Genomic DNA, 21,429 nt, shown 5'->3' on the forward strand with positions numbered 1-21,429 from the left:
AAGAAAAATTTCATTTTTCAGATTTGGGTCAGATTTTTAATATATTGATACGATAGAAGTACCTAAGTACTTATAGCAACCTATTCTCCGATCCATTTTAAATTCATCACGTTGCTATCCAAATTGCAGGTTCAGTTGGGATATGATTCTCAGTAACAGTCTTACTACCAAAAATGTTTAATGTATTATGCACACTAGAATAAAATATAATTATAGCTTTGTTCTAGATCAGCCCTAGATGAATCTAAACTGTCACCTTACTGCTAATATCCTCAAATCTTCAAAAACTTTGTGCTTTGCATGCCACTGACCTGGGAAGATATCTCCTGCTATTCCAAGTTTTTTCAGCTTTTTCAATGATTTCAAAGTTAAAGGAAATTTCAGTTAAAAAATTACCCTAGCTTCTCGCTCTGCATCCAGGGTTCCACCAACTTGTTCTTGAAGCAATGCATACGCTCTTTGCAAAGCTTGATACTCTCTTGTTAGCTGGCAGAACCTTAGTTCAGCTTCTTCTCTAGGTGTGCTCTTCATTAAGAGGGAAAAAAAAGTGGTTTTATATAAATATATATGGTAATGGGTTTGTTTATATACACAGATAGACTCACAAACACAATAAGCAATACAACTCATACTGAGTCTCAAAGTTTAATAAAGGTTTAAAAACTAAAACAAGTAGAAATGGAAGGATGACTTGAGGATGACACAAAGATTGGTAACTGTTTTAATTGTGCAATTTCAGGACATCGTAAGTTACTATATGAGGCAGTAATGTATAGAAATGGGAATAAGCTGACTGGGGAAAGATGAGGGGCAACAGTTCCATGCACCACTGTCTTCAGCAACTCCACTGTCACGGGGCTTCAGAAGGGACTCGTTCTATCCTTCTGTCATTCCCTGACTCTGTCTCTACTGTGCCAAGGTAAAGAATTTTACCATCACAAGCACACCAATACAGAAATTGTATTTCAAAATCCATAAGATGCTTCTATAATTTTGGGGTTTTTTTAACATGAAGTATTTTTAATGTCTTAATTTTCTTTGAACTTTGAGCAACTGACATCAACAATTTCAAGGTCTTTCTTAAAAAGCTGAGGGCAAGAAATGTCCTCCCCTTTAATTACTTTTTGCCCCAGGAACTTGAGCTCCAAGGAAAAGAGATTACAGTATTATTAGGTATTAAACATAGAAAACTAGGAAGCTTCTTGTGACTGAAGAGTATTAGGCACAAGTTAGTGAACAGGAAAGAAAGATGAAAACCAGCATCTAATTCATGCTTTGTCCTCAGCCCTGCAATCTTTTAAAGTAGGCCAGCTGCACTGTACATCACACAGCTGAGACAAAAACGTGTCAGTGGGTATTTACTACCTATGATCATTTAAGCCCTAATGAATTGCAAAAGCCTCTCTCAGTATTTTAAGTACAGGAATGAAATCCTTGGTTGTATCAAAACAGTCAAATAAATTACAAGGTTGAAAGGCAAACTATTGTCTAGTAACTATTGACTTTTGGCGTAGCAATGTGCCTATTCATTTTCTTTTGACTAATAAGAAAGGGCCTGAGAAAAACAATTTTATTTCTCAGCCCAGTATCTGCCAAATCTGTCAGGCAGAATATTATCTTATTAATTCTATTGCAATGAGTGTGGATGCATTACTGCATTTGAAACAAAACAAAGCAATTCTCTGCCAAATCTTTCATAGTTCCTGTGGCAGAAGAGATGAAAAAAATTTTTTGCATTTATACTCCATGTGAATATTCATAGAACTTAAGAAGAAATTATCCACTACTTACATCTTCCAAATCTTCCTCTGGTGTTGCTGGTGTCCTGTCTGTTTTATCTGTGTTATATGAAGTTACAGATGATGTTTCTGAATCAACAGACTCTTCATCAAATCCAAAAAATGTCTCCACAACATGCCTCTGAAAAGTCAGTTTTTCTTAGTTACTAGCAAAACAGTTGGAAAACCCCAACAACCCAGTAAACAGTAGCCAAGGTCTTCTCTGATCATTATTTTAGTATGTAGAAAGAAAAAAGATTCCTTTGTAAACCCTTATTCTCTGGTTAAATTAGCTACCTTTTCAACATCATTTGTATAAGAACCTCCAAGAACTGAACTGCATGTAGGACTGGGTAATTGACAATAGAATAATCCTTTAGCAAACTATAAAAGCTAATTACCAAAATCACATAGATCTTACAAGATTCACAATACAGGAATGCAATATCTATGAAGAAGGAAGTAACCCAATGTGATGTAATATATAAGATGTGGAACCAAAAGGGGAAAAATATTTCGAAGAACAGCACAGAATAAATGTTGTCATTCATACTAATTCAAAAAAGTAAAAAAGAATAAAAAGAGGTTAATTTATAAAATCTATTTTGCAACTTTCCATTTGTTTTTCCAACACTATCATTCTCAATTTTTTAAAAAGTTTACTCCAATGTTTTGTCCAACCAAAAAAACTATGCTTAGGGAAAACCAGCACTTCAATGCAGACTTAAAAAAATTTACACAATGTAATAAATTAAATGCATGCTTCCAGAAAACTAGAGAAAGTGAATATCCAATGGAAGTGAATAGTACAATATTCATTATGAAAAATGTGATGTTTTATATAAAACACCACAACTGCAATAATTCTTTCACCATTTTAAGAGCCCCCTTTCCACTAGTTTCCCAACATATGCTCAGAAAGCAGTAAATTTCTATAGAAAATTCTGCTGTTAAAAAAAAAAAAGATGCTTGAACATTTAACTAGAAAAACAGTTGTTCAAGTATTTTTCCTTCCAAAGTAACAATAACAAAACTGTTATTAATCAATAGAAAGCCTAACATTTTTACATGATAAAGTGTTCCAATAACCCAACACAAGTTCAGAGGAGCAATAGATAATTCTTTTTTTTAAAAAAAAAGGTGGTAATGGAAAAATGGAGTCAGGTTATGAAGCATCCTGGAGAGGGAGGCTACTGGAGAGAGGGTGCTCTAAGAAGATGAAGAAAAATCTGTCTGTCTCTGTATTTTTTGGCACTGCTTAATGCTGAATCACAGACTAATGTCACAGTTTGTCTTTTTTTTTTAAACAAACAAACAACACTATAAACCACAGGTTGTACATGAGACATAATAGCGTTCTTCATTAAAAAAAGGCCTAAAGAATGAAAAAAAATTGTTAGTTGTTAGTAAGTCAGAACATCAGATATCTTACATCTCAGTGAAGCCAAACTGGCTGAGTGAGCCATGAATTTCGTTCAAAATACCAAAAGGTTTTATTTTATCTATAACACCCTATCTCATGATTAATTCCAAATATTCACCTTTCACCACGGTCTTCTAGACTTATCTAACTTTATACGTTCTTCCAGGACGTCTACAGAAGTACAGTCTAAACTTCCTCACAAAGCCCCATAATGCTTAATATATTCTTTTGTCTCAGCAGAGGCCTCATCAACAGTCGAAATACTCTGTCTTGAATTCAGTGGTACCATCAAATCAAGCTAGTAGGTGTGACTTGTACCTACTTGGCACACGCACATCATCATGTACAGCCTGCAGCCCTGGTTACCACAGTCCAGCAGGTCACAGTCTCATTGCTCGTAAACTAAACACCTCCATAACTGTTTCCTGGTACAGCTAATCCCACTCAAACTACTGAAGACAGCTTCAAGGCCCTGTTCTGAACCACTTAATGGCTTCACATAAGATGAGCCCTTCAAATAATAATTTTAAAATTTCATTCAGACTGCATTTTTAAATAAACTGGTTCTACTAAAATCTCCTTCTGAAAGGATGTTATGCCCTCAAAAAAAAAAAAAAAAAATAGACTGTGCTTCTCCATATGCTTACAGATAAATACCATGCAGCACAGCAAGGAAAGGGCTTCTGAACAACCTTTAGAAACAACCTTCCTTTTGCAAGCTACTAGACCACTATTATCCTTCTCTCAGTTATTTAGGAAGCTGGTGATCCTTTGACCAGGTAAAGCTATAGATAAGCTGCTTAAGAGAAATGCTTCCCTGAGATAATTTCATCCTTGTTCCAGCATTCACACGCTGCACTAGTTTGTTCATCACTCTTTCCTACTTAAAAAAAAACAAAGGACATGTGAAACAGGGTTAAACTCTACTCTAGTAATATAAGTATTTTTCCAGAAAACTATTCTCTCACACTTGAATTAAAAACATTTCAGATTCCCCACTCATAAGCACAAAAACTAAGTCTTTGGGAGATGGTCCATCCAGCTTTTCTCCTATGCTGAATACTGGTTGCAGCCTACAGTCATCTAACAGTAACATTCTAAATAAATATTGAGAGTTGAAATAGGGCTAAAGAGATGGTGGTACCTTCCAGTTATAAGGAAGACAAACAGATTTACAATTTGGGTTTCCTGTTCAACTCATGAAGAAGAACTCCTTTCTGACTCCAAACTGATGAGCAGACGTAGTTTCATAAAGATGAAGGTAGATTAAATGGAGGTAAAGATGATGATGGCAGGTGAACAAAAAACAGACTTCCATGAAAACCGCATTCTCATTTTGCAGTGTGGATACTTTTTACTCAAAGAATCTGAGAATAAACCCAAAACAAAGCTGCATGGAGACTCTTATGCCAATACTTTTATATCCTGCTATTCCACCTGTACCAGCTTCTTTATGGATGGTGCTCAAAACGAGCGGCCAGTGCTTTGGAGGAGCCTAGCCAAGGACAAGCAAACTCAGAGGACTGAAGAACAGCTGACCCTGCTCACGCCTCCTGCTTCAAGGGTTCTTGGCCTTGGAAAACACACTTGAGCAAAGCTCAAGCAAACCCCATAATAAACTATAGGCTTGAAAGATGACAAAGTAAGAAAGAGTCAAGTCTTGACTTCAGTAAGGCTGGTAGAAGGGACTTCTAAAAGATGGAGAGCAAAACTCCAGTCATTATCACATATATATGGCACACAGAACACATGAAGATTAGCAGCTGCTTAGTTAAAACTGACAATAAAGTATCATACCTACAGGGTTTTTTGCTATACCTCCACTATACAGTCACTTTCGTAAATACCCCAGGTTGAGTATTTATCTTCCTTTAACCCTGCATGCACACACCCATGCACACTGTTTCAAGCAGTGAAAATACAACCATAAACCAACCGTGGGTTTGATTTCATATAAACATATATAGGCTTGAGAAGATACTTAAAGCAATGCTGTTATTTTGATAAAAGTAACAAAAATAGGGAAAAATAATTTAGCAAATAAATCCCTTGATTATTAGATGGGAGGGAATTATGCAAGAAAATTGTATTTCCCATCACACTAAAAAATCCCAACATTTCATGGAGAGTTAAAAGTAAAAACCTGTTAAATGCTATACAGACTGCCTATAATATTTAGAGCCGTGAGTGAAGCACTTATTTATTTTTAGTGACTCCACCCTCTTTAGAGGAGCTGTACATTTATCATTTCTGGAGCAGACACTTTCCATAGAAATAAAATATTTAACCATTGTATATTACTTGTACATGTATGAATTGCTTTGTGACATAATTACAAAATTGCTAGTTTTACTGTTGATCATCTAGTATCTGAAGCAACTGGCTACAAGTGATTCACAGCAAAACCACAACAAATTAACTGGTAAGGGAACAGCTGTAGAGAGAGAAAAAAAACAGGAAAAAAAGAAGACATCTGATTCATACACAGTTTGTTGATAAACACTGTAATAAATAATAAAGCATAAATAAATCAACTCCAAGGGAGATTCCACATGAGCTGAATCACAATGATTATTGGAAAGTATATATAAACATGTAGAATACTCACTGGATTTTTGTAACTATACACTATTTTCACTCAAACTTTTCTTAAAAATAGGAACACTGTCATTTAACAACTTAAATTTTCTTTTCCATTGATTTGTACACTTGTTACTTGTAAATCATAACTCAATAACTGAGAAAACAGTCATGTAAATTTTTGGAAAATTCTGATTTAATTTCTAATTTCCACTGACTACTGCCATGCATTTGATAGCAAGTATTTTTCACATGGATTTATAGGAATGTTTTCACATACTTTTAAAGTAAAATTATGCATTAGGTCCTTCTAACTCAAGTATTAATGCTTCTACTGAATTATGATGCTCAGTAAACATTAAAGTTTAGAATGTTATAAATCAAGAGGGACACATGGACCATATTATATGCAAATTTCAATATACCCTCATTTTTAATGGTTTGGATTAGATATACTTACAGATAAATAATCTGATTTCCCTGTTGCTAAAGTAGTTTCACTTTACAATTAAATATCTAAGTTTCAAGTATTTAATCTAAGATGGTGAAAATGATCCAAGATGAATTTCCTTGAAATGCAATCAGATGAGGTAATTAGTAACTTCTTACCTTCATGCTTATAAGTCATTTCTTGGCAGCCAGAAAAATACAGGCACACCAATGCACAGAGGCAAATAAAAAAAGAAAAATATAAAACAAGAAATATGAACTCCATCACACCAGTGTGCAGGCCTTTCAATGCCACAAATACAGTTTATTTATTAATGTTTAAATAAAGAAAAAAATCTGTCCTGTAGTTTCCAAATGAATTAGGCAATTATGCCTTATTTTCAAATGACATGACTCCAGCAAACATGGAATCACTGTAACTCCATTCTGTGTTTCAAAAACCCCAAAAATACTCTTTCCGGAGTAAAGTTCACTACCAAAACTAGGGTGAAAAAAAACCCAACCTACCAAAAAAAAAAAAAAGTCAAATAGAAAAGGAAAAAACACCTGGAAAAAGCATGTTTTAAACAGCAAAAAAAAAATTCATCTCCAGTACATCTTTTTTTCCCCAACAAGTCCAATGGCACAGCAATGTAAAAAATAATAAAAAAAAAATAAATAAACCTCTATCAACTTAGGCTGCTTCACTTCAGAGAAAACTATCCTACAGTACCTGAATATACCAAGTCCTCTAAACACCTTGCATCCAGAGAGGTTACAAAGCCCCATCACACTCTGCTCCTCCTTTCCTCAGGGGAACTCGAGCTGTTTGCAAGTGCTGTTCCACGGACTCCTGTGCCCCTTGGTAATCAAAAGAGGGCTCAGACAAAGCTAGACTAGCAACTGTAACCTAGTGCACCTACAGAGCTCCAGAAATAGACACCTGATTGAAAAAAAAAAAAAGGAAAAAAGGTATTTTCAAAATCATCTCAGCTGAACTGATGTTATTTAGACCCAATGAGGCTACAACGGCTACTGGACTAGTCTGACATAGCATCATTCACACAAGCAGCTGTCTTAAAGATGGAGAAAGGCATGCCATAGGTTTTGTTCCAGCTAACAGGAATCACTGTCAGGAAAATACTCATCTAGAAAACAAACACAGACACTGTCCAGTGAGAGTACCTTGAAAATTAAGGAATCAGGAGTGTAAAAGTACCCACTGTAGGAGTAGATAAGTCTAAGTCTTTACCCTTTGTACCAAGTTCCTGTTTATTAGAACCAAAAAAGAAGGGATGTTTCTAAACCTTCAAGTCTGAGCTTATATCTGACCACATTCATGAAACCTAATTCTCAGTTATTTCACTTTTCACTTTGTCAAGTGAAGTGGGACACAGCTGGAAACAGATCCAACTCCAACAGCCAAACTTGGTAATTCACTGTGTTAATGCTAATTTTACATTTAACAAGTCTTAGAAAAGTAAAGCCAAAGATTTACGTCAGTAATTTCCCCTTCCGAGTGGTTGGTTAGGACAGATACACACATAATTTCTTCTACGATTATATATAGGTTATCATCTGCATGATATAAAAGTCTTGCACAGATCATAGACAGAAATAGACTTGCACTGCACATGTCTATATATAAAGCAACTCATCTTAGACTGTCTTCATAGTCCACAGGCAAAATAGGCAATTTTAGGACAAAACTAATACGACCTGTTTAGATACCTACTGCCAGAGGAGAACAATCACCACTTAATGTTACCCCCTGGTCCAGAGTGAGATGTCTGTATCTCACCCCCATTAATGACATCTAACAAGTCACATCTAATGGCACATTCGCAATGCTTGGTTAGATGAATTCTACCATTTTCATCTGGATTCCTGAGATAGGGGGTAAAAACAGGGAGGATGAAGATGGTACAATCTGGGTAACCAGCCCATTCTAAATAGATTGTTTAAATAACAAAATGCTAGAAAACAGCTTCCTTTGAGGATTTTGATCAGGTGACCTAGAAGAAAACCAGCCTGTATGCCAGAATTGGATTTTTAGAAGCTATCATCAAAAATATTTAAACTCCAAGTCAGCGCTGCACATACCTGCGAACAGCCTACAGGTTTATAGGACGGCAAGTAATACGACACTAATAAAGATATCATTGATGACTTCTTTCCTTCCTTAAGGAATTAGCTCATTTAGAAACTGTCTATATAGGTATATAATAACTAATATAGTATGTATACTAGCATAGTATATATAATCCCATTCAGTCTTCCATCACAACTTTCTCTCTTTTTCACTTGTTTTTGTTTTATAGTCCTGCTTTCCCTTTGAGGGGCTAGCATCAAATACAATTTAAACCAGCCAATTTCATATCAGCACCAAAGAGCTAACGGAAAGGTGATGGAATAACTAGTGGGAGTTATGTCTGCTGACTAATTTGTTCTTTCTGGTGAATCAATCATATCATTAAATAAGAAACAAACGCCTACTAACTCTGCTGCTCATATGCCCGCAATCCTTGCAGTAATCTCTGCAGGAGCCCCCCAATTATAGTACTCTTACCACATGAAAAATAGCACTGCCACAATTTCTTTAATGGTATCATGCACATTTTCTCCAACACTCATGTTATTTAGCTCTTGCTTTGGTCAATAAAGAAAAGAAGATACCACAAAAGCAGCAGCTTGCTTAGGAGAAAATAGGTAAAAGGAAAGGGTATAGAGTCTAGGTCAGCTGAAGTTCTAACACAGAACATTTTTAAGACATAAATGAATAATTATGAAAGTTTTCAGCCTGTAGAAATTAGCATCACTAGTTATCAACTCCTAAAAATTTAAATTAAGCAGGTTTTCTTCATTAGGAACTTTACAACTTAGCAAAAGATCTTACACGATGAATTTAAAACTGGATAATGGCTAATAACTAGAGAGAGGACTATAGAAATGACATTATTATTTACATAGAAATATATATTTAATTTTATGTCCTGTTTTTAAACTTGCTGTCAGCAAACTTCCAGGTATACTACACCAAGAAATAATGGTTCAGGGTTACTGTAAACACATTTGGTGTCTATCAACTTTCCATTACTTTACAGAAAACTGTATGTGAGATTTATTACTACTTCTGAATGTTTCTTTCTTCATGTGTAAAAGACACATTATTCAAATCATAATTTGAAGAAATTACTGCTGAAACAGATAATCCCAAAGGACAGACCTTTAAGAATACAGGTACTACAGAATGCAGAGCAATAAAAAAGCACCACCTGGAGGTCACCAGGAACATACGATGCAGAACACACTAACAACATGCACCAATTTATGACAGAATGTATCTTACGCCTCCATATAGATGGTAATCATCTCTCCACCCTTCATTTCCATTTTTCCCTCTTACCCAATTCTCCTCCCCTCACATGCTCCAGGCAGCTAATGTTCAATTTCAGAAAAAAAATTATTCAGCAAAATTAATTACTTTAAGTACATCTTACAATAAACGTTAAAGTTACACTCTGAAGCAAAACTTTTCTGTCTCTATGATCTAAATTTTTCTCTTGAACTCCGCATTCTAGAGCAAAATAGAGAATACCAGAGAAAAATACACAGAATCTTCTTATTACTTACATATCACATACAGAAATGTCATTTCAATGACATCTCTAGGATGAGTTAAAGTTTTTGCGATCAAGCAGATCTACTTGGTACAAGTAGATTAAAGAGTGTATTTTCTTTAAAAAGGACTGAGCATTTGTCCTTTGAAATGGTAGTTGTTTCAAGTCATTGTATCATTTAGACCTCAAGCTACTTGAATATTTAGGCCACAATGACTAAAAGTGTAATTATATTGTTTATTTAAAACAAAAAACAGCAACACTTTTGTGCAGTACAAGACTTGCAGCTCCTGAATCATCCTAAGAAAAAGTTAATAAGCACTCACTAGGAAAAACAGAAGAATTATATGAAATTTTAGGCAGTATTTGAAACAAGCTCTGTTCACAGAAGCCAAAATGCATGGAAAACTGAAAGTTTGCTCACCTTTGGAGGCTTCAGACTTTTTCTCCTCTGTTTTTTAGACCGTAATAACCGTTCCCTTTCCTAGAAGGGAAAAGAAGAGAACATTTTGGTATAGGTTTCTTTTATATATTTAGATATGTCTAGCACAAAGAAACACCATTCCAGTTTTCTTAAAGCCTATGGTAAAGCCAACTCAAAGACAATGTCTTTATCCTTTTGAATAATGCCACGTTGGTATAACATCGCGCTGTACTTTATCCCTTTATGTGCCTTATCCCTTTAGCACACAAGCCTTCAGCCATATACTTCAAACACTTGATGGAAGTTGGCAAGAAAAGGCTTTGTTAAATACTGGGCACAGATTTCTGACAGTTCTTTTGACTCTTTTACCAAGAAGCTCACTATGGAAACAGAATTCATGATCTCACTCCAGCGTTCCAACCATCCTGAAGTAGCTGATCAGTAGCCAAAAACTAGTCCAGCCTTAGCAATTACAAGTCATTATATCAGGCATACTCTAATATACAACCATGCATATGCAGATAGTGTTGCACATGATTTATCTTTGTAGGGCAAAAGTCTCAAATCCAAAGGCACTCTCACTTAGTCTGCATCAACTTAGTCGATTTTTTTTCTCTACTGTGACCTTGGAACAAGATCATAATTAACTATATCATAATATGAGGAGGTTATAACTAGAAAAATGCAGGGTTTATGAACATTCAAGCCTTGAATTCCAAAGAAAAGGAGAAAGAGAAGGTAAAAAACACGAAGTTGAGGACACGCAAAACAACATGGGAAGCAGGTGATGTGTCTCCTTGCCTTTTTCCTGATTCTTTCCTTAGCTCTGCATCTTTGTTTGAAACATCTCTGTTTTTAAAAGAATGATAGCAAGTTCCAAGTGTCCAATTATTGCTCACTGCATGGTATTATTCTATTTAAAGTTCTTTGCTTTATACTCAGTTCAGAAATTGGATAATAGGAAGCCCCAGTGGAAACCACAATAAATATGTTCATCGTTATCAGCACATTATTCCAGGAACAAAGTTTTGGAAAATATGAAATAATTCAGAAAAGCACAATAAATTATATGCAGCACCTTTTATACATGTGGTTTTCAGAACAAGGAAAGGAAGTGATTGCCAAGGTAGAAGGGAGCAATTATTTCAAGCTACAGAATAATTAATATATTAAGGTCAAGCTGAAAACAGAAAGTTGAATTTTAGACAGCATGGAAGAAAAATGTTCCCTCCTCCAATACCTGGTTAAGCCACAGTCCCTGCTTTAACCTGGGTCTCCTACATCCCAAGCAGGTATCCAAACAGCTGGAGAAACCAGCTAGTCTTCTCGTTCGTTCTTTCCTTTCCTCTCACCTCAGTGCAGAACTTACAAACGCTTTGAAAATCCCCCACTCCTCCTGTTTCTAAACTTGTTTGCAAGAAAACTGCTTAATTTATTGCCTTAGTAATACACCAAGCTACCAGAATAATAATAATGCCAATTAAAAAACACCATTTGCTGTATCACTAGCATCTTTTGCAATCATCTGAGTTTACCTTGACAGATTTCCTTTTAAGAACTGACCAGCTTCACAGCACCAAAGATACCCTACAAATGACAATACTAACCAATTCAGACAACCATATTGCCTAAGACTATCATTCTTATTTTCTGTGTATCATATTGGTCTCAGCTGGAGGTAAGCTGATGACTTTTGCATTAATCGGATATGTGACATGTGGATCATTCTTGATAATTATGATACATTTGTATTCTGTAGAGGTGTGGTTTGAGCCAGAAAAGACAGCTGAAAAGCACAATGGAACTGCAGATTTCCACTGTATTCATATTGAAGGCAAAGCATCAATTAGTGTGTACTGCCAACCAAAGCAGTATCCTAGTTAACAATTTAACTTATTTCTGACAGTGAAAAAGTATCCATAAATTGGAAACAAAGCAAAAATGAAACCATATTTTTAAATATTTATTTATTTGACTTTCACACTAATCACAAGTTGACCGAAGTCAGGATACAATATATTTCCTCAGATTACTGGCTGAAACAGTAAAAATAGTCCTTTCATACTTACACTGAAATATAAGTGAGGTTATACCTGCTGTATACTGAGAATTTAACAACATGCCACAGACCCTGCCTGTACAGTTGTATTTGGAAGGTAAAGCAGCACTGTTCTGTGAATCAGACCCTACATTGTAGTGTCTGAGTAACATCCTACTGCTTGTAACACTGTGACACTGGAGAATGCATGCAGACATCAATCTTTGGCACTGATTACAGAGAGAAATCCTGGGTCAAAATCTCAGAGGGACTGCCAAGAATAGAGACAACGTTCCAGACAGAGCAGTAACACATCTTGTTGTTTTATCTTTTTGGATTTTCTATGTTCATTTTCCATGTAGTATCCAATTGTTTAATTTTTTTTATTTAGACAGAATGAGCTTACATTCATTTTATCATTTTTTAGCAGTCAGAAGTGTCATTTGAGATGCTCTAGAATAATCTGCCTGAGTTCCAGATGCTGCTCCAGAAGGGCAGGGTCACTCAGAGATGACACGTCATTTCTGCCAGTACCAGAAGAGTGTATCATACGTTGCACTAAATAGCACCAGACGACTCTAACACAACTCAAGAGAGTCACAATCAAACAGTGCAAACATCTATGAGCACCATCTTAAATGTTCTTCACAGTCAGGATGCAGCAGCTGTGCAATTTTAATCTTAAACTGTGCTGCTACCTATGTTTGAATGAATCATGCATATTTCTCTCCACTTGTTATAAAGACAGCTAGCGTGGCCAGCTCAGTTGGAGATGCTTAGTTAAGTGAAATGAATGCCAACCTGCATGTTCCTTTCTTTTGGGATAATTTCTAGATGGGGGGAGTGGTTGGCTTTGCACTCGGGTCTACATCCAACACGTTTCAGTCACTACATTTTGAAACGTGATCCTTCCTTCCAGTTCTTCAGTTGTTGACAGTCAATTTTGTAAGTTAGGTAGATGCACTCCTTTCCACAAGCAGCACATAATAAGTCAGTATTTTATAGTACAGACATTCAAACACATTCCAAATAAATTATTTCACTACCTGAGAAACAACAAGAACCCTTCCATGCCAAAGAACTACTTCTGTATCACTACAACAACTGGAGTTAAAATATTGCTCTCAAATCTTTAGCTTGCCTATAGATGTGTGTGCATGCACATGTGTATACCAGTCATAAACATTACCACTGTGAGATCATCAATAACATGCTGCTGTTCTTTGACTTGCAGTCTAAGGAACTCAATTTCTTGTTCTTCCCGTGTGCTGCTGAGATCATTTAAAGATGTGTGCCTCTTCAGGGCTGGTTGTGCAGATAACTTCTCTTTCTACAAAAATTAAAATAAAATTGAAAAAAAAGATTAAACATAAAGAACTTTTTTAGGTCACTTGCTAGAACATGAGGAAAAATTCTCACGTGTGATGTAGTAATCAAAAATTCTTTGGACTCATCAGTGCATACTCCACTACAACATAAGGCCTCTTTCAACAACAACAACAAAAAAATAGATTACATATTCTGTGTACCATTTCACGTAAGATATTTTAAAACAGAATCAAAGAAAATCTAGGACAAAATAAGCAGATAAGTGAACTCAATGATCTAACACTCAAATTCAGTTCTGAGCTCAATTCAGTTCTGACTTCTAATCATAAAAGCAGCATTTATTAAAGCTGATTTTTAGTCATACACTTTTATAGCCTCCAAACACATTTTGTCTATCTGTGATCCCTTCCCTTAATCAGCATGAATTGATAAAACACAAAGCACATGTCACTGAATTTAGAGTATGACTATTCAGTTGCATTGACTGAATTCAAGACTTTGAAATATCTGTATTAGAGTAAACACCTCACAAGCACTTCCACCTCAAAAGTAACTGTGTGCAATATGTTCTTATAATATGATGTCAGAGATAATTACTTACCAATTCTACATTTTCCCTTGACAGATTTTTTATTTTCTCTTCCATTCTCTGGATACATTGCAACATATCATCATTTTTTTTGCTCATCCTCTTATTTTTTTCTACCAAAGGCTTCAACTGACTTTCTGTCTCCCGAGAACGTTTCAGCTGCAAATGGCAAAGGATCAGTGTGTTTAGTTTATACTTGTAGGAAAGAAGAAATATGAGTGTTTTCACTCGCTTTCTTCTTTCATTCAGAAAGTTTAGTTCTTTCATTAAGTGGCATCTGATATAGAATACTGCTGAACTAAGAACTACAGGAGTCCAAACAGATAAGAAATAGCACTTCTGTAGTCTACAAAAACACTACATCTGGTCATTGGATTTTGCTCGTGGAAAACACTTATGATGATCCATAAACGTGATTTGTTGGTAAACTAATCTCATTTCTTAAAGCTTTTTGTGAGCAACTAGGTCTCTAAGGTAGTTGTTTTCACTGCCCCTTAGAAGGAGTAAACTCTTCCTACTCTGCTCTAAAAATGCTATACCTGATGTGTAATTAGAGCAATGAGAAAGTCAGCCAGAGAGCACAGATTCAATCTCAGCATACTGCTGACATTTTCAAGCTGCTCAATTTTGTTCCTGTGGTTTTATGATGTTAGACAATTATGTGAAGCAAATTACTGCCCTTTCTTGCGTTTGTGTGTATTCAATATTTCACTCTGTTTCATTAATCCTTGAGCTGTTTTGTTTGTTTTAAAAAAAAAAAATCTATTTTTTCCAATCAAAAGATTTTTCAAAAAAAAAAAAAATAATCTATTTTTTCCAATCAAAAGATTTTTCAATTTACTGAGTTTTCACTGGAAATGAGAAAAATACAATCTTTCTCCTGAGATAATTTTATTGAGTATTTGGTTTTCTGTTTCATTCTCAGGAGAAAATTATTTTTTGGCATGCTTAATCACACTAGTTCACTGATAACTACTGGGTATATGTAATATTGTCTCACAATATGACAAAACCTTCTCCATATTTCTTATGCCTTTAGGTCAAGCATCAAGAAGAACAGTTGACTGATCATACATGCCCACCATCTAGAGGGACACTGAAGGATAGATGTTGCAGTACTTCAGCATTCCTCAAGGATGTTTTGAATTACTTATGTCCACAGAAAAGACTAGGAGGCTGAATTATCTTGTCTTTACATAATGCAATCTTGAAAAAAAGGCAAGAGTTCTTGAGACTGTAGAACAGAGAAAAGTATAGCAGTAAAAGTGGGGGAAAAACCCAAAATAAGAAACACTCAGCATCTAGGCAAACTAGCAAAAATGGTGACCTGTACCCAGGCTAACGTGCATGTTCTTCTCACCCCAAGAAATTTAAATTGTTAGTGAGGACATCAATTTTTTCATATGAAAGGGCAGTTTATACTATACAACTCTTTAAAGAGGAGAAGTTTAAAGAAAAATACACAATTATGTCCTCAATTAATTCAATTTTAGTCTAGCATTGTTCTGTTTTCTTCACTAATAAATTCAGCCAAGATATTGGACAAGAAAATTTCAGAAATTAGCTCTTCCAATAATCATTGAGATGTCATAACTAAATTAAGTCCTTTTATGATAAACAAAGCCTTCCTAACTCAACACGAAGAGCTAAGTCTGACAACACAAGGAGGAAGATGTCAGTGCTTCACTCTGACTGACACGTGGCAAGAGTGCCCTCCCCTTCTGCCCTCACCATACACCATAGCATTTTTTTAGAATCAGATACATAACTTGCACAAGGGAAAATTTTATCTGATTAGAATGAAAAATCTTTTCTTCTGCCACTAGAAATAGGGCATTAGGAGAGGACATATGCAAAGATTCTTATTGTAAAAACTCACCTCCCATCACAGTCAATGGGAATTTTACCATTAACCGCAGTACAAGCAATTAAGTAGCAATGCAGGCTAATAAAATTCATTCTTAAAATTCTCGTCATATCCTTTCTTTTGTAAGTTACTATCACTCTCCTAGGATAATTTCACCTACTTAAGAGATTTCCCTTGAGAAATGGCAGATTTTTCATCTCCAGCACAAAAAAGCTTTTTTAACTCCCAGCTAGCATAAGTATGCCACAAAACCAATGTCAAATTTCAAAAAGATTAATATAGTGAGTTAAGTGCATAGATTATGCATGTTTTATAAAACATCATTACACAGTGCCACAGGAAAGCTACCGGTCAATTTGATTAAGATGATCCCAAAATAAATTTATAAAGTTTTATTTTTCTAGTGCAAGAGAGATTCCATCCATGTCTTTTATGGGCACAAAGCGAATTTCTATAGAAATTTCTGTAATATTTAGTTACAATTGATTGAGGCCAACCAGGACTAATTTGTAAATAATTTATAACACTGACTTTCTGGCATTAAATCTTTTCCTATAAATATGCCCTCCCAGTCACCATCTGTGTTATTACTAATTAATTTACCAGTTCATTTCTTTCATCTGCTAAGAGAGTATTTCTGTCTTCCAGCTTCCTTATTACAGCATTCAGTTCAGCGATTTTTAACTGAAATCTCCGCACATCTCGTTCATCCAAATGCTGCTCCTTTACATCAAAAAACACACAGATATATAACATTAGTTTTAAAAAAATATTTTATTATCCATAAATTTAACATCATGGTTTAAGTGGATTGTGTAAATTTAAAATAGGCTCTCTACATTGATGTCTGGAAAACTCATTTTAATTAACTGAAACACTGAACAAAAACATCCTGTGGAAAGGCTATATGATATATTACATGAAAAGTGTCTACTTGTAAAATGCATGTAAAGGTGTTTTTTTTTTTTAAACTAGATAAATAATGTTTATTTACCTATTACTGGTTACTTCTCACCAGATTTCTTACTATCAGCTAGAAGTAAAAAAAAATAATCTAGTGCATAGGATAGATTAAAATCACTTGGCACAGTATTTGAAAAGTATAATATCTAGATACCATTAGTTAAAATAATTCCAGAAGTTATGAAATAAATAGCTAAGATAATAATGGGGTTCATAGGTAAAGTTCCCAATGTAAATTCTAAAAGTTCTATATTGACATTTTTCAACAGTCTTTGAAATTCAAGAGATCCAAGGAATCACCAGTGAAACAGCGTGTTTACCATTAATTAGTCCTTCTAGTATTTTAAAAGTAACCACAAAACCAATGCAAACACCCAGGCTGTAATTATTCTGTGTTGAACATTTGAAGAAAACACACTTTTCTTACCGGGCTTCCCATCAGCTCACTGATATCCCCCACTCCTGCAGGAAGCTCTCTCTTAGGACTACTGTGGTATCTTTCTGCCTCCTTCACTTGGACAAGCTGTTCATCCAAAGCTTCTTTCTGAAGGAGCAGTTTCTGTGTATGGCCTGCCTGGACACCAAGGTCTTTCTCCAGAGCCAGAATCACTCTGTCTTTGCCTTTTATCTCATCCATCTAGAAAGAAACAACACAAGAAAGAAGTTTCTGTAACATCTCCGAGTGTTCACTGCATGCATATCCACAAACTTGCAAAAACAAAGTTCTGTTTCTCTCAGAATTGCACCAGCAGCCCAAACTGTGGTTGCTAGAAAGAAGATCAATCTCTTCCGAAGCTTTTTCCCCTCCCCTTAAAAAAGTTTCAGCCCTTCACTTGATCATGAGTTTGCTCAGTGCAGTCTCAACTTAAAGGACAAAAAAAAGTAGGTACAAACATACACTGAAACAGAATACATAGCCACTCAAATCATACACTTCATCTGAGGATACACACTTCTATAAGCAGAAGAAAAACCTCCCTTCACTATGCTTCAGAGAAGAAACAGAGGGCTAGTACCAGATAAGACAAACACTTTCTTTTAAACTCACCTGAGCTTTTTTTTTTAAAGCTTGAGCCATACTTGAGCCTCCCTCTCTGTTATTGAAAAATCACACATGGTGAATCTCTTCACAGACATTTAAAACTCAGTAGCATATACACGCACACACATTTAAACTTAAAATCTTAAGCATACCTATGCATTTTATGTGCCCTTGCTATAAGACTCAAATGAGGACCAGTCTTTGTATAGAAGGAAAAAAGCAAATGCACATGGAGCATTAGAAAAAAGGGTAGGAATAAATAGTTCTTAAACACCATCTATGGTTACTGAACTGTGTTGTTCATACATCTCGATACCAAATAAAGCATACTGCTAGCAGTGATCTATTGCAGCTCTCATAGGATTTGTCCCTCGCAGCATCAGTGTTAAATTCACTTTGGTACTGTTCCAAATGCTAGAGGAAGTGACAATCTGCAGCAGTTAGTTACTATAGAAACAGATTTCTTAACAGGCCTGTTAACCATTAACAATATATTTATTGGAACTGCGCTGTATCTCCTTCAGTTTACTAAATTGTTCTCTTGGCCAACATAAACCCATGGAATTCGTATTTGAAAAAATAAAATAAAATTGTGAACTTGTTAAATTCTACATTTGTTGCTTATCATAGCCCTACATCCATAGAAGAAATCCTTTATGTTGTCACACAAAAAAAAAAAAAAAAAAAAAAAAAAAAAAAAAAGAAAAAGAAAATAAGGAAGAATTAGAAGTAATTTATAGTTAAGTCTGAGTGATGTACAGGATTAACACAATCAGATTACGCAATTAGATACAGTTTGCTTTTTCAGGACTCTTGCCTTACTCCTTTCACAGTCTACAAAGCACGTGGCATTAGTTTTTGTACAGAACCTGAGTGGCAGGAGATGGCCTGGCTGAACCATCAAGTCATGATTGAAGATAAAAAGCTCAGATTTGAAGTCAATAAGCTGGTCTATGCTACTTTTAAGTTCCAACTGGAACTGATGGAGATCAGTTCTGATGGAGATTTCTCTCCTGGTTTGGGAAGGTCACTGGGTCTCAATTCCTCATCCAGTAAATTGGTATAATATTTCCCTTTCATTCAGAGTTGTGAGACTTTCCAGTATGCCAGGAAGGACTTGCAGGAAAAGAATGCAGTTTTTATTGATGGAAGAATTTGTAACGTGCTGGGTTTCAGAGGGACTGTTCAGGGAACAGCAATGACAAAAATTAAGCAGCTGCCTCATTCACTGAATGCTATCTGTCATGAACACTCATCTATCAGGGACCCCTTGGGAGGAAAAAATGTCATGTAACTAAATACTGTGGACAAAGTTTCACTTTCAATTACACAGGTGCTCACACTGAACATCTATGTAGTTAAGATAGAAATTTGGCCATGCAAGGTATACATTTTACAAGAAAGAACCAAGGTTACCCAATTAGTGGCACATGTCATATTCCCCATGTTAAAATGGTAAATGGTAACAATATAGGTGAGGTGTTTAAATCAGAAGAAACAAGAAAACAACAATCTCAGTACAGGCTGCTACTTGCTGAGCTGCAGCAGAACAGATTGTTCGAAACAGATGTGACCGGTGAAGTCACGGCCATGTCACCCTTCCACAGATCAAAGCTCACACACATTAGAAAAAAATGCCATGGAAGAGCATGGTTTTGAGGTAAGGGTTAGGAGAAAGCAGAATTCCAGAATTCCCCTCTGCTCTTCCTACTACTGTTTTTTCTACCATAAAATCTACATGTGGTGAAACTTTCAAGAAAAAAAAAGAAAAAGCAACACCCCATGTTCCAGTCAAATAGAAAAATCTTCGAGACACTAACAATTATTAAAAACAGCAATATAAAGGCAATAGCTGCACAACCTTTTATATTTTGAGTTTACATTTTAAGTTACAGGTAAGCACTAGAGAATCTCTTACTCATGTAAACATACGCATGTGTGCGCACACACACAAATCACAGAGCATTGCAACAGCGATTTTTTTATAAGCATGAACTAACGGAAAGAAGAATTTCTAAGCAACTGATTTATTGCAAACTGATGAAGACTAGAACTGCAGCAGTAACACCTCTACCTTAAGTTCTGTTTCAGAGGCCTGGGGCACAATACAATTCTCCTTTCCTCAAGGTGACAGCTACACCTTTGATTTTCCCAATGTAACATCATCACCCAGTCAATGCCTCAATTTTCTTAAGTTTATCCCAGTGCCTGACCCAAAGATTTACCACCTTTCTTCAGACTTGCACACTACAGAGCAAAATTTTTCATCTTCCCTGTCTGCTTTCTTAACAGAGAGTACGAATTATGCCAGAGAGAAAAAAAGAAAAAGAAATATTTTATAGCCATGGAACATCCTTCAGTTCCATGTGGGAGAGACAGTAGGTCAAAGGGCAGGCAAGCAAAGAAAGAAGTACAAGACTAGGAAAAGGAGATATGGTTTAGGTTTAAACTGAACATAAGCTGACAGCTGGAGAAGAAAGGTCAACCACTCCCAAAAGACTTTAGCTTAGTTTAGTCTTATATGTTGTAACAGTTGTAAAAGCTCACACAAAGTCTCCATGCCAGTATTGTACCACTGGAGAACACCTCTTTTCTTGAGTTCTTGACACATTTGATTACACAAATCAAAAAAGCTGGCAGCATAAAGGAAAACAGCCTTTTGTAATTAGACCCTGTATCACAGTCTTTATTTTAGTGGGGAGAGAATTATCTTCCATTAGGTAAAGAAAAGCCAGAATGGATTAATCTGGATTCCCTGCTGCTTGCTATTTTGACCAAATTCATGTTGTCAAAGGAACACTGTTATAGCCAAGATTGTCTAGGAATCCACACGATCCAAAAAAGAATGAATATTTTTCATTAGCCCAAACGACAGAGTTGGAAAGAAACAACAACATATAACGTTCCTTTCTTTTTCATGCTTTTTAATGTCTGTTTTATATCACTAGGGAGCCATTCCTAAACAACTCATTGCTTACATACATAAAACAGTTGTCATCTTTAATTCTATACTCTCCCAGGTACAATTTGATTAGATCTAAACACTCTTTTTCCCTATCAGCTCTAAAATCCATACACAAAGGTAAACTTTTAACCTGAATTCTTGTATCATGCCTTAGTCATTGTAACATTCTCCTTTCTGACCTTCCATTTAGTCCTGTCTGCTCTCCATCCAATGTGAATGCTGCTGTTAATGATGCTTTTTCCAAAAAACTCTCATCTCTGGATTCTCTAAACTGTTTTTCTTTTTACTACATTAAACAACAACTGCCACCACTCTCACTGTCAGATATATTCACAGCCCAACTGCAGTCCATTTATCCCTTATCTAATATTAGGGTGTTATG

At 35.6% G+C, this 21,429-nt stretch overlaps 1 protein-coding gene across 1 annotated transcript in view; it reads right to left on the minus strand.

The window, feature by feature from the left end:
• Nucleotides 1-21,429, minus strand: part of JAKMIP1 (janus kinase and microtubule interacting protein 1) — a 98,851-nt gene that overhangs the window by 44,823 nt on the left and 32,599 nt on the right. The window contains exons 4-10 of the mRNA XM_014936042.1: nt 17,468-17,677; nt 16,681-16,800; nt 14,223-14,369; nt 13,482-13,622; nt 10,255-10,314; nt 1,792-1,920; nt 397-525 (exon numbers count right to left, since the gene is read on the minus strand). Coding sequence (XP_014791528.1) covers nt 397-525; nt 1,792-1,920; nt 10,255-10,314; nt 13,482-13,622; nt 14,223-14,369; nt 16,681-16,800; nt 17,468-17,677 — 936 coding nt within the window. The remainder of the gene's footprint in view (nt 1-396; nt 526-1,791; nt 1,921-10,254; nt 10,315-13,481; nt 13,623-14,222; nt 14,370-16,680; nt 16,801-17,467; nt 17,678-21,429) is intronic.

The sequence above is a fragment of the Calidris pugnax genome, unplaced genomic scaffold (genome assembly GCF_001431845.1).
Source record: "Calidris pugnax isolate Ruff unplaced genomic scaffold, ASM143184v1 scaffold14, whole genome shotgun sequence".
Taxonomy (NCBI): domain Eukaryota; kingdom Metazoa; phylum Chordata; class Aves; order Charadriiformes; family Scolopacidae; genus Calidris; species Calidris pugnax.